The sequence below is a fragment of the Siniperca chuatsi genome, linkage group LG7 (genome assembly GCF_020085105.1).
Source record: "Siniperca chuatsi isolate FFG_IHB_CAS linkage group LG7, ASM2008510v1, whole genome shotgun sequence".
NCBI lineage: Eukaryota > Metazoa > Chordata > Actinopteri > Centrarchiformes > Sinipercidae > Siniperca > Siniperca chuatsi.
Window position 1 is genome coordinate 11,825,498 of NC_058048.1, and position 13,192 is coordinate 11,838,689.

At 40.4% G+C, this 13,192-nt stretch overlaps 1 protein-coding gene across 2 annotated transcripts in view; it reads left to right on the forward strand.

The window, feature by feature from the left end:
• The window catches only part of zbbx (zinc finger, B-box domain containing), a 65,561-nt gene extending 52,736 nt beyond the window's left edge, over nucleotides 1-12,825 (forward strand). For both annotated transcript variants that reach the window (XM_044203757.1, XM_044203758.1), the window contains 5 exons: nucleotides 1,861-2,029; nucleotides 4,769-4,933; nucleotides 7,425-7,679; nucleotides 8,062-8,140; nucleotides 12,487-12,825. In XM_044203757.1, the coding sequence (XP_044059692.1) occupies nucleotides 1,861-2,029; nucleotides 4,769-4,933; nucleotides 7,425-7,679; nucleotides 8,062-8,140; nucleotides 12,487-12,565 (747 nt within the window). In that variant the 3' untranslated portion in view covers nucleotides 12,566-12,825. The remainder of the gene's footprint in view (nucleotides 1-1,860; nucleotides 2,030-4,768; nucleotides 4,934-7,424; nucleotides 7,680-8,061; nucleotides 8,141-12,486) is intronic.
• The last annotated feature ends 367 nt before the right edge of the window (nucleotides 12,826-13,192 follow it).

Sequence of the window (13,192 nt, forward strand, 5' to 3'; positions counted from 1 at the left end):
TTAAACCAGTGTAACAAAGTAAACTAAGCCCAATACATTTAATCCATAATTTTGTCAATTTGTAACCATTGGTAATCACTTTCAAAAGAAAATAGCACCAACTAATTACGTTTGATAAGACATTTCTCACTCTGAAGCCAGCATATCCCTTGTTTTTAATGCAGAGGTGCACATCACTAACACAAAAAACTTTATAGGCACACACAATTTTTGATTGCATTAAAATGGTTACATTATATTTATTTAGCTGATGCTTCAAAAGCGACTTACAATAAGTGCATTCAACCATGTTATATACCAATACGTTCAAGTTTGTCTTTGAAATGTCTCAAACCTTGTAATAAAATGAAAAAGTTTTAAAAGTTTTAGAGAACCACATCATTACACTGGACATAATCACTCCATAGAATGAGAAGACTTTGGCGACATACAGTTAGTTTCTTATTGTAGCTGACCTGATCTATTAGATAACATTTGTATCACGCTAATTACTTTACATTATTCATCTATAGCTCAGAGACACCTAAGGCAGTGGTGTTAAAGGTGCACACCATTGAGGGAAGAAAAGAGAAACAGAGTGGATTAAAAAGACACCGCTTGAATGGTCCCAAATGACCTATCAGCTATTTAATGGTATGAATCCTTTATACTGTGACAGAGGAATGAAAAAAAATAAGGGGTGGGGGGGGTAGTGCTTTATTAAAAAGCTGGAGCAAAATGAGGTTCATGATTGTGAAGATGGTGGTTATCTGTGGCCTCTGGACCTGAATCAAACTGCTCCTAAAATGATTAGATAGTAATTTTTTCCAGCTCTCTCTCTCTGTTTGGACCCGATCTCTTCTCTTATCCTCCATGTATTTATTATACTTTGTCTCCCTCTCTTTCCTTTGGTCCATCTTTTTGTCTCCATTTATTCTCTGTCCCCTTTTCTTCTGTCATTTTTTGTTGTACCTTTACCCTATAGTAATATGAGGAGACATTTGTCTAAACAAAGACAACTCTAGTTTTTCCTGCTACACAGTATCATTGTGTTTGGTCTCTTGCCATTTCATTGTTTTGCCTCTCTTCTTTCTTAAGACCTGTCTTCCTCTTGTCATTCTCCATCTTTGCTCCTTCTTCGCTCATAGCAACACTATTCCCACATGCCTTCATTCCTATTTTCTCCCTGGCCCATCTGCAGTGTCTTGCAATGCTATGGCTAGCATGCTAATGCATCAGATCTAATCTTAACTAAACAGAGCTTCCTCATTTTACCCCAGTCTCACAGGAGGACACTTGTGCGGGAAGAACAGCTAACCCACCACACAGTTGTGAGATACTCTCACCAGCTCCAGGGGTTAATTAAAAATCAATTCATCAAGTGGAAACAAAGGAAACAGGGAGAGAGGGGAATAATCTCCAGTGAAAGACACTGGCTTATTAATATGCATTTGCACAGTAGAAAATGGAAAAATACAAATTTTAACACACTTACCAATCTTAATAAAAGTTAAATTGATATTGAATTTCAGTTTGTCCTTTGAACTGATTTTGTTTGGATAGAAACTCAAGCTGTGAGACCAAACTATTAATTCCTTATTCCCCTGTACTCTCTTCACTCTATTTCCATGTCCCTCTCTTTACCCTCTAATACACTCCTCCTTCCTATCCCCTCCTCAACTCCCTCCATAATCTATTTCTTCTTTCGATTTCTCCCTTCCTCCCTATCTCCCTTTGTGTATGACTTCTCTATTTCATCTTCACGTGATCTGTTTTTCCGCCTCACTCCTTCCCTTTTTTTACCACTTGTTCTCCTTTCACCCTTCTTCCTTCCATCCCTCCTTCTCCTGCGTCCCTCCGTCTGTTTCCATATGCCCTTAGGTGATGCACAAGCAGAGCGCTGGGTCTGGATCAGAGCAGTTCTGTGATCTGGATGCGTTTCCCCCTCTGGGTTTTGACATGAATTCTGGTCTCTCCGACACACCAGAACACACACACTGTGACTCACTGCACACAAGGCAAACTTCACCATATGATTCAGAGCCAACAGGTAAGTTAAAGAAGGTTAGTCTTTTTAGGTGTGTGTGCGCCTGAATTTTTATGCTCCTATTTTATTTTCTTTAAACTGGCTCATGTTTTCCTATAAACTACATGAAAAAGTGCTGTTTCTGTTTTTGTGCTTCAAGAGACTAGATTGTAAAGATTACCTCTGTGTCCAACTTTTGCCTGGAGATACTTTCCAATTTGCAAAGCGTTATTCATATCACAAAGGCCTCATAATAGGATTTAGAACAAATATGTAAAAACGTAGAGCTTACAAGAGACATGAAAATGAGTTTTAAACCCAGAGGAGCGATGGCTGCTTGGTGGCAAACGAGAGATGGGGGACAACACCGATAATTTACTACTGGTGGGTCCAAGGGGAGCTTTCCTGAGATGGCTTTTTATTTTGTGTGTGTATGTGTGCATGTCTTTGCCTGCACATGTGTCTAAGCCTGTGTCCTTTTTTACTTATATTTAGTGCCTCAATTTTCTTAAACTGTAGGTGAACACACAGACACAGACCTACACACAAGCACAGGCTTTTCTTCTTGTTTCTTTCCCTGCTGAAAAGTATAGATAATAATGCTTGTGTCCTTCACATGGCACACAAAGTTTACTTTGACTTTACCTTTGAGAGGAATGTTGAAAAGCAGATGTTGTCAGTGCAATGTCATCTTTCTTAAACAACACCCCTTAAACCATATTTTTCAATCAGTCATAAACTGTGTGTGTGTGTGTGTGGGGGGGTGTATTGTAGTTATTTATGTTGCTTTAGTTTTATTTGACTTTATATATATATATATATATTATTATTACATATCACAACCCTTTGCCTGCGAGAGAATGCATATACATTTAATTCCATGGTTTTGGATTTTTCTCTCCTCCTGTTTTCTTTCATTGCTTGTTTCACCTTGAACTACCCCGGACAAATACTGCTGTAACAAGATGGTTTTAAAAACATCTGACATTAACTGTGTCTGAGTGTTGAAAATTATTTTTTAACACTAATGGTTTGTAAACTGGCCACGTGTATGAGGTGCTCAGACTGTCCAACAAGGCTGGTGGAAGTCTAGCCTGCACCTCCAAATTGCATCAGAGATAAAGTAATAATATTTGGATCGAATCAGACGCAGTAATTTATCATGGTGCTCATTACACATTATCTTCTTGTCCAAGGCTGTTTACTGCTTTGAGCAAGGATTTCTAATTCATACTTTGTTTGATTAAGTAACTGCTATGGCCCAAAATAATCCAGTCTTAAAGCCCAGCTTTTCACTGTTTCATTGTCAAGCCTGCGTCAAATGAATGAGGGTGACAGTGAGAGACACCCACAAGGGCACCACTACCCTGTTCACACCATGCAGCCAGCCGCTCGTCAAACCCCGCACTGTCTCTGCCACCATCGTTAAAGCTCCAAAGTTAATGAGAGAGAAAGGTTAGAGAGGAGGAATATCACCTTGACAACACACTCCTCACTCATTTATGTCCCTCTATCCCTCCATCTGTCTCCTCTCTTTTTTTTCACAGGCAGGGCTGAGATCCAACAGGTTTTATATGTCTCCTGCTCTACCTTTCCACCTCTCTCTCCTTTCTGCTCTTACTCCCTGTCACCCGGTCAGTCAATGAGGTTGTTACTGTGCAGTTTCTCATGCATACAGTGAAACAGAAAGAACGAGAGAGACAGACACACAGACAGACAGGCAGGACAATGGCCAAACCTCCATAGAGAGAGAGAGAGAGAGAGAGAGAGAGAGAGATACAGGCATCTGTATAGGGACACTAGCAGTAAGATGTGCTGAAAAGCAGACAGTTAGACAGACAAGCATCAAGGAAATCAAAGACCAGCAGACAAATGGATTAAGAGACAGGCAGAAAGACAGACCGACAGAATTCCAGTGGTATCTTTGCATGCATTGAAGTCATTTTTGTATTTTCTTTTTTTTTTCCTTTCAAAAGAGCTTCAACCCTCTCCATTTTCTTTTTGTGAGTTTGGAAGCTGACTGTCTCACTCCTCTCCTCCTTTCCTCTTTTCATTTGCAGCAGATTTAGACTAGTTACTAGATTCTCCATTCAGTCAATAGTATTAATTGATTGGCTAACCACTGGAGAGAAAGAAGAAAACAGCAGTAATTGCATTGCAGCTGTCAGGATTGGCTGAACAGGCTTGTTAAGCAAAATTGGTTTGGTGTAGATGCTGCTGCTGAATGGGCAAATGAATTATTGTCATCAAATGCAATTTACTGGATTCACTTGAATTCATTCATATATTTATTAGTATTATTATGCTAATAGATTCTTTAGAAAGTTTGTATTCGGTGTAGCATTGATGCACTGTCATAGCAAAAAAGTTATTCCATTCATTGGATCTATACAAAATCACACACTGCTGGAGTTAGATAGCAAAGCAAATGCATTTCTTTTTCCATTTGCTAGCCATATGTCCAACTGATAGCAGCGTAACGTTGTGTGGTCTGCGTCTTCGGATTTCATTTATCTTGTATCCAGATATTCCAAATGTTTTTAGAGCATGTAGCAAGTGCAATAAAATCATGTGAAAGTGCATAGTGGAGTGATGGGATGTTTTTAACAGGGTCAACAGAGACGTTTCTGGGATATAAAACAGTACTCAAGTGCAAATATTGACATTCTACTGTACACAATATCTTTTAAATACATTTTATGTTCTTAGGCATTTATGTATGACTGTTCTCTGTGAGTATTACTTTTTCCATCACTCTTTTAGGGTCAGAGGATTATGGGCCAAGCAGTAGCCTCGTTGCCTACACTGAGGAAAACCTGATTTTCAGAATGATGAAGGACAACCACACACAGCCAACTGGAATTCAGATTCACTCAACCACACCCATCGGGAGAGGAGAAATATCAGCAAATGAACTAGGAACATCTGGTAAGTGTACACATATGTGTGTGTGCTTACATGCACGCTTGTGTGTATTTTGTCTGTGTGAACACTATAAAGCTCGCTGCGCTCTACCTCCTACTTATTTACTCTCATACACACAGAACTCCATTTTGTACACAATTAATACACCTCATTTCCGCATATAGCCACACTTTCTTGGCTCTGAGTATGCAGGTTTCTTGAAGAGATTATAATGTATCACTCTCAAACACAAACAGGCACACACGTCATACACGCACATACTGTACGCATACACATGCAGGATTGGGAGTTGGTCCAGGAATATGTCCCATCATCACATCCCTCGCTCGGATCCCAGAAACACTGTAGTAATTTGTTCATGCTGATACGCACATGCACGCGCACACACACAAACACACACAAACACAGACACCTGAGAGACAAGAAGATAATCTGTTTCTCAGTGATATATCTAATATCCCCCACTGCTAATACATTCACACGATTCCCTTCCTCTTTCCCTCCTCACTTATTTTACTGTAACCAACTGTGTTTAAATATGATAATTTCATTCCTGCAATCTGTTCTTTCTACACTGTAAAGTCGTTTAGCCGTGCTGCCTTTAGTTTTCGTCATGAAACTTGCCCATTCTTTTCTGCCATGCCTTTAAACTTTTAATTCTTACTCTATTCTTTCGGAATTTTACCTCCTAAAGCAAAATTGTTTAAGCACCGAGGCCCACATTGTGTTCACTTGACTTAAGGTGTAGTAGTCAAGTAGAATACTTTGAAAGGAGATCCACACTTGTAAGACCACTCATGCGCTCAAAACCTTTTCAACATATTTAATTATAGCATCAGCAGGACTCTTGAGTGCTCAACATGTTTTCAATATTTTTAACTCCACAGAGGAACGTAAGCACAGACGTTTCGGCAAGTTCCCTCACTCAATGTGCCTCGTTGTGCCGTCCTGTCAGTGTGCTGCTCCAGTGTGCTGTCTGACAGCCTTCTGAGGAGGGCTTCTTGCTGAAACATCTGTGTTTTGGCTCCCTTGTACCATTAATGAATGTCTTAAAAATAGCTTTGTGCTCCTGAGCTTCTTTGTAAATGGGGAACTCCTTTTCAAGTTCACAGCATTTGGTTTACCATCTTGGTTTTTTTTTCAGGCTTCATTTTAGCTATATGTACAGTAAGCTGTATAGACCCCAATTATACCTCACATTATAATGCGTCATGTGAAAAAGATACATAGGTTATTGAATACATCTTAATATAACTTACAGTAAAGCTATATACAGTATGTATATATTGTATAGTACATACAGTGCAGAAATATTGAAATCTGATCTTCCTAAGGAACTCTTGAAGTAGGTAATTTATAGAGATCAGATTAGATTTTAATCTCACTCTCATTTTACACTGAATAAATGTATAATGTTTCATTTATATGGTACAGAGCTTTATCAGTAACCAAAATCTAGATATATGTCCTATCTGCTTTGAAACTGAAGTAAATTGAGTGCACATGTGTTAGCAGCTCTGTACTACATGCATCATTCCTCCCATGCTGCTTAGTTTGACAGTGCAGGTGGTTGTGATGTACTAAGTGCCAGTACTAAGTTCTGTGCCAGTTGAAAGACAGAGCCAGGCACTGAGGGAGGGATGGAGGGAGGGAGAGGTAAGGAGACAATGGAAGATTGAAAGAATGAAAGACTTAACACTGGAGCTGGTTAGACGGCACGCAGCATGAGGAATCAGTGTGCCGCGCACATACACGCACACACACACACACACACACACCATCATAGCTTCTCAATGGGTGCCTCAATGTAATTTACAGTGAGCAGGTGGGGATGGATGTTCAATCTGATTCAATTTGATGTGGCTCGCAGTGGAGTGGGATGAGACACCACTCATTCCACTGACTGTTGTGATCGTTTCTCTGTCTCTCACTCTCTTTCCCTGAATTCCGAGCTGAGTACCCCTCCCCTTCGTCCTCTTACTTTCTCCTGTCGTCCTCTACATCTCCTCTTATCTCTTTCTTGCACTCACACTTTCTGTAGCTGTTTTTGTAAGATACCCTAAATGTGTGTTCAGACTGCTGCCGGCGAGAGCGTCAAAGTGACCGGAAGTCATTCATTTTCTATGTGAGTCGGCGGCAAGCAGCGGTGTGGGCGTCAAAGGAAGTTGAAGTCTGGGCAACTTTATGGTATTGAGCTATAACGTGGTTCGGCGGCTAAAAATCGGAATTTAGAAGTCCTGCGCTTGTATTCTGTTACCAAGTATTCAAACGAACTTTGCTACCTATTTAATCTACGTCAGAGCATCCAAGAATCTTTCTGCAGCGTTGTTGGCAGGCAGCCAGAGCGAATTTTGAAGCTCTCGCCGGTGGTGGTCTGAATGCATGGTTAGCGTATATCCTCGTATCCATTGCTACATCCATCCATCTATCCTTCTGTGCATTGATACATTTATCCTACCATCTCTAAACATATCTCTCTTTCTGTCTTATTCAGGGTCAGGGTCTAACCCGTCTGACAAGTCCACACCAACTCTGTCTCACCTTCTAAGGAGGGTGCCTGTTGCCTGCAGCCTGTCCCATCCCACGTTGGGCTCAGAATCAGCGTTTCGTCCGTTGTCCCGGGCAGCCCAGGAGATCATGGAAATCTGTAGTGTGGACCAGAAAGGCTGTGAGGACCCTGACCTTGACACTGACACAACTGCACACACACTCCACGGTCTGGAGCAGGAACTCAGACTCATGGCCAATGGTACAAACACACACATACAGTACATTCACGAGTCATGTATGCAAACTAGGGGTGTGAATTTCTGTTCCAAAGGTGTGAGTAGTAGTCATCAATAGACTATTTTATAGTTTGGGTCACAGGGCGTACTGATCCGAGGAAGTCACACACCGAACTGAACGTCCTGTACCGAACAGTTCGGGACACATACCACTTACACCCCTAATGCAAACACAACAACATATCCTTAATCTGTATTTGATGTTAAGATAATGATAATAATAATAACCAAACAAGGGTGTATTGATATTAATCATAATAATGTTTGATGAATTACGAGTTACAATGGTGATGATGGTTTTAAAGTAAGGCCATAAGCATTAACCTCCCTTAATATCTACCTCAGAAACAGGGAAGCAGGCTACAGTATTTGGTACAGGAAACAGTGGAAGTCAAGATCAACACGGATATCATTGTTTCACACGGTGGGTAACATGCACACACAAACTAAACCCATTCCCGCATAATAATTGTGGTTGCTCAAGGCACGCACAATGCACATAACCTCATCCTCAAGGGTAGAATGTAGTCCTTGGGCTTTATTTTTGTGTACGCGCAGAAGGCACTGTCGCACTGGCCAATTGGTATTTTCCTGGGGTGTACTTATGTAATTTTCTCGACTACACTTTTTACTACACATTTGTATCTTGGTGACTCACCGTGCGCCCCAGCTGGAGGAGAGGTGCGGTAGAGGGTGTGGCAATGCCAATCCAGCGGCGCACTGCAATGTTGGTGCCAATACTGATTGCGTCTCATATGGTCCGCCGCCCGCCTGCTCAGGCAGAATAAAGATTAATGAGTAATATTTACCAGCTCTGTAACCAATGATAGTTAGTAGCATATACGGAATGCCTATCCTTTTGCACTGTGTCTCTGTTTACAGCCATCTGAAGGCAGCAGGTGTCTGTTTCATACACAGTCCCTAATCTGAGTGATATTGCACACTGTCAAGTCAAAATGTATGCACGGCTGATCCACCGTTTAAATTTTTTGCAAAAAGCACCAGACTGTGCAAAATAACCACAGAAACCTCCGTGCATTGGAACATATCAAACTTGTCGCTATAATTAAACTACAGTTTCTACTGCAGTGTAAATCAACAGGCACGTTGGAGACGAAAATTTAACTAAAATAAAGAAATACAACATGAAAAGACTAGATCGCATTTTAAATTCTGCTGTGATTTTATTTATGATGCTATGGTGGTCTTTAACTGCAGATATAGATACATGATTGTATGGATCGTTACGATGACAAATAAAATCGTGTACTATTACGTCTGGAAAACCTGATGACCATCGGTTCTCCAACAACAATAAGTTTCCTGTGAGGAAAAGTCTCCACAGGATTCTCAAACTGTCATTGCGTCATGACGGGTAGAGCTCTGTGTTTAAAGAGGATGAAAGTAGGGAACATGATTGTCACAACCTCTAACACACCCCCCCCATAGGTGTTTGACTGAAACATGGACTGAAAATAGAACATAGGAAAAGATAGGCTAGCGTATGTTGAATGAACCTGCTTGGCCCACTGACTCAAGCCAAACTTTAAATTAGCTAAAAGTAGGATTGTAATATCGCCAAAATGCCAAACCGATTTGTGATTGGATTCAGCTGTGGAGATGGGACGTTCGCGAAAGAGCCAAATCAAAGAGCTATTTTACGTTTAATGTGGCTATTAATATATTTTATTAGCCCTGTTGATTTTTAATATTTGGGATGTAGTGGAGGGTAAATGCACATAAACACAGTTTACCCACCTTTTTCAAAATCAACATAGGGTTTACTCACCTTTTTATGAGTTTACCATTACCTAACATTTGACAGTTAAGCTAGCGGACATACTTTACCTACCTTTTATTTTACCACTACATCCCCTCTGTGATTTTTTACTGTTAATATCTCAAGCTAATTCTCTCGCCCTCACCCCACACAGCAGACTAACCTAGAATAGTGTTTCCCAAACCTCTATTAGAGCACGCACTATTAGTGTTCCTGTACCCAAGCACCAGGGGAGCCTGCCCTCGAAATTTCTAAAAGTGCGTTTGCCACGCACCCAACACACTGGGCATGGCGCACACGCCTGCGATCTGTGGCGCGCTGTCGGGTTCACAAAAATAGAACCCAATATGTTGATAGTGAACCTGAAAAAGTTAATATATCACATTCCACTAATTCAGCACATTTGCAGAGTGTAGCCTTGCAACTTCTTGTTTGCATACTCTTGTCTGTGTCTTTTCACCATGATCGGCATGTAATCCATTGCTTTCTCGCCCCCTACACTTCCCTACACTCCTCCACCATTCCAATGGTCACGATGGGGGGTAATCCTTCTTTTTTTTGTGCTCCATCAATCCCTCTCTCTGTCGGATATGTGGAGTGTGTAATGGATCGTTAGTCAGCAGAACGACTTTAGCTTTGACAGCATGTTGTGTATCGGGCCTTAATGTGCTGCTTAATGTGTGGATGTGTGTGAGACAGAGAAAGAGAGAGTGTCAATGTATTTTTCTTGTATTTCTGGAAGTGTGTGGGTGTGTGTGTCTGTGCGTTGTTGATGTTTTGTATGTGTGTGTGTGTGTAGTGGGCATAATCTGCGCTAGAGGCCTTGTGCTGAGCAGAGCACTGTGAATATCACATTGAGATGTGTAATAACCGGATTAACACATACAACACAGAGCGGGCTCCCAAAACAGCTCCTTACATCCTTCAAACATGCACACACACAGACATGCACACATGCATTCACAGAGGTACTTAATCTGACTAGTTTGGCATAGCTGTACAGGTATCATGTTTTGTTACCTTCATCATTACTATGGCATTTCCTCCCATCATGCAGTTTTTGGTCAATGTGACAATATTCAGTTAATAGAATATTCAAGATTGCACAAGTTTATCTAAAAGCTGCACCTTTTAATATAGATTTACTGTACCCTCCCAAATGACCCTTCAATTTAACCCTCCTCTCAGCCACCAGGTATTTGCAAAATCCCTGTTCTTTTAGACTATGTTGAGTGGTGGCTGCAGTTGCATCGCAGAGTAGATGCATGATAATGGAGTTCTACTGTAGATAATGCTCACCATCACATAGAATCAGTAATCAGGAAAACTTGAGTGGGTTTATAATTTAGTATTGTATAAAACCTATAAAACACATTTATTTTAGTGACTGTTCCAGTAATAGGACATGTACACTTTAAAGTACACCCACACAATACAAAAGTGAATGCTGTGCCACAGTTACATACATGTTACATGCAGTATGTGTGCATCCATTGATGCGCGTGTCTACTATGACCTAGCCTATGTTTACCTCATATCCAGACAACTGTTCATCTATCTTTGCTCTGACTCAACTGCTTCCAGCTCCCTGGCTGTGCTTTAGTGTTGCCTCAGTCTACTGGCTGCCTTTGATCTAACCTTCAGTCAGTGCGTACTTGCACAGCAGTATCACATTAATATTTGGAAAATGGACATATTCAGAACATTCTGATGTACAGTTTATACAGCACAGGATTTACATTAAGCTAACCTCACTAGCTGAGAGACTGAGGTATATTTACACCTTAGTCTGTGTTTGCTTGTGTGATAGTGTAATATTCTGAATGTAATGTAAATGCATGTATATATTGACATTTAGCATTGGACTCAGACCTCGGCTGAACTGTGCTTTTATTTAAAATACATTTTAAAATATGAAAAACTTGCACTGTAATTGGTCCTTCATGACTATTTTGACTGACTTCATATAAAATCTGAATATCTTGCTAGTGGTTATGCTCAGGGCGTACATAAAACTTGCAGCACAATTTGCAGCCTGATGGGGGTGTGTTAACTGGTACACAACTGGCATGAATTTGATTATTTACAAAAATGTTATGATACAAACAGTGAGTGGGGATGCTTACTTATGGCATTTTGCAAGTAAAGTAGACCTTAAAAGGCCTTTGTGAATTTTATAAGATGCAGCTGTCAAAACACTCTGATTATTGAAGTAATGAGATACCAAGACTTTTAACAATGAAACATTTTATGTTTTATCTAACATCTCATTCATCAAATATGTCATTAATCAAATATGAGGAAAATAAGTGGATGCATGATGACATAAAAATTGTACAAAAGAAACTGTTTTATAATAAAACCCAGGCCACTGCATTTGTTGGAGGATCACTGCAGGCTGAGTTGACATCAACAGAGCAACTCATCTGACACCAATGTCAGATCAGGTGGGCTGTGTGGATGGCATTAATATGCCTGCTGTCTTTATAGAATCCAAAGTTCATTTGGCCTTGTCATAGTCGAATGCAAACGGGGAGAGGCTTCTCTTAAATGGCTCAGTAAAAAAATATGCAGACCCCATTGGTGCAGTTAATTGTACCTCCTCTTTGCGAGTGTTGTAAAATGGTCAGAGCCTTCTTACGACGCTTCAATTTTCTTATTCCGGTTCTTTAGAGGCAAAGAAATTTTCCACAAAAATCAGTGCCAAACAACTTGGATTTGTAGTTGAATTCAATACTGGATTCAGATTTGATAAAGTGTTGTCAAACCACAACCCTGGTGATGACCAATGCAGATGATACACAAACTGCACTTTCAGCTGGTGTGTCCTTCTGAATATATCACAAATACTTCTGGAGCAAAATCCACGATGCCTGCATCTGAAACTAGTTACAAAAGGCTAAGTACATCTGTCCTTTAATCATAGGCTGGTATTTGAGTGCTGTGTATGTAGGATGTTCTGCCTTTGATTGGTGGATTTGGTCTTGCAGGGGCAGAGTCAGCGAGGAACAAAAGGATGAGGAGGCGGCTGCACAGAGAGACCGGCAGAGTGTCATCTTACTACCCTGAGATATTTACACACCTAAACACACACACCTGCTTGTTAAATAAGGCAAAATAAGAAGTCATGCACACATAGATACATTAGATTATTTTATGAGAGAATAGCACAAGCAAAACCACACAATGGCTGTAATTTAAATTGTGTTCACGTGGTGCAGATGCCCCAAGGCTAAATCTGCATTACCTCTTGTGCAAATAGATGAAAATAAAAAATAATAAAATATAAATGCTTTATTAAAACATTGCTGGATATTGATTTAATGCTGTTTTGATTTGTCTCTCTTTTTGTATGTGTCCATGTTTTCTGTGAACAGTGTTCATGTTGATGTGTATGCTGTGAGACACATGTTTGTGGATGGATTAGCTGAAGGTATAAAACAAACGATGAGACAGGCAATGGATGAAGACAGGAGGAGAGGTGACGGGAAGATAAACTATGAGTTAGGTGTTATTTTCAGCAGGAGTCTGCTTGGATCCCTTTGATTATGTGTTTGTCAGTGTGTGTGTTAAGGGACAGTTAGCTGCGGTGCCAATTTTGCCTACAGGGGTTGAACACACAACATTTTTCTCTGTTGTGATCAATTTGTTTCTTAATAAGGTTAGGGTGGCACTGGATCAGGTCAGACTGTAAAC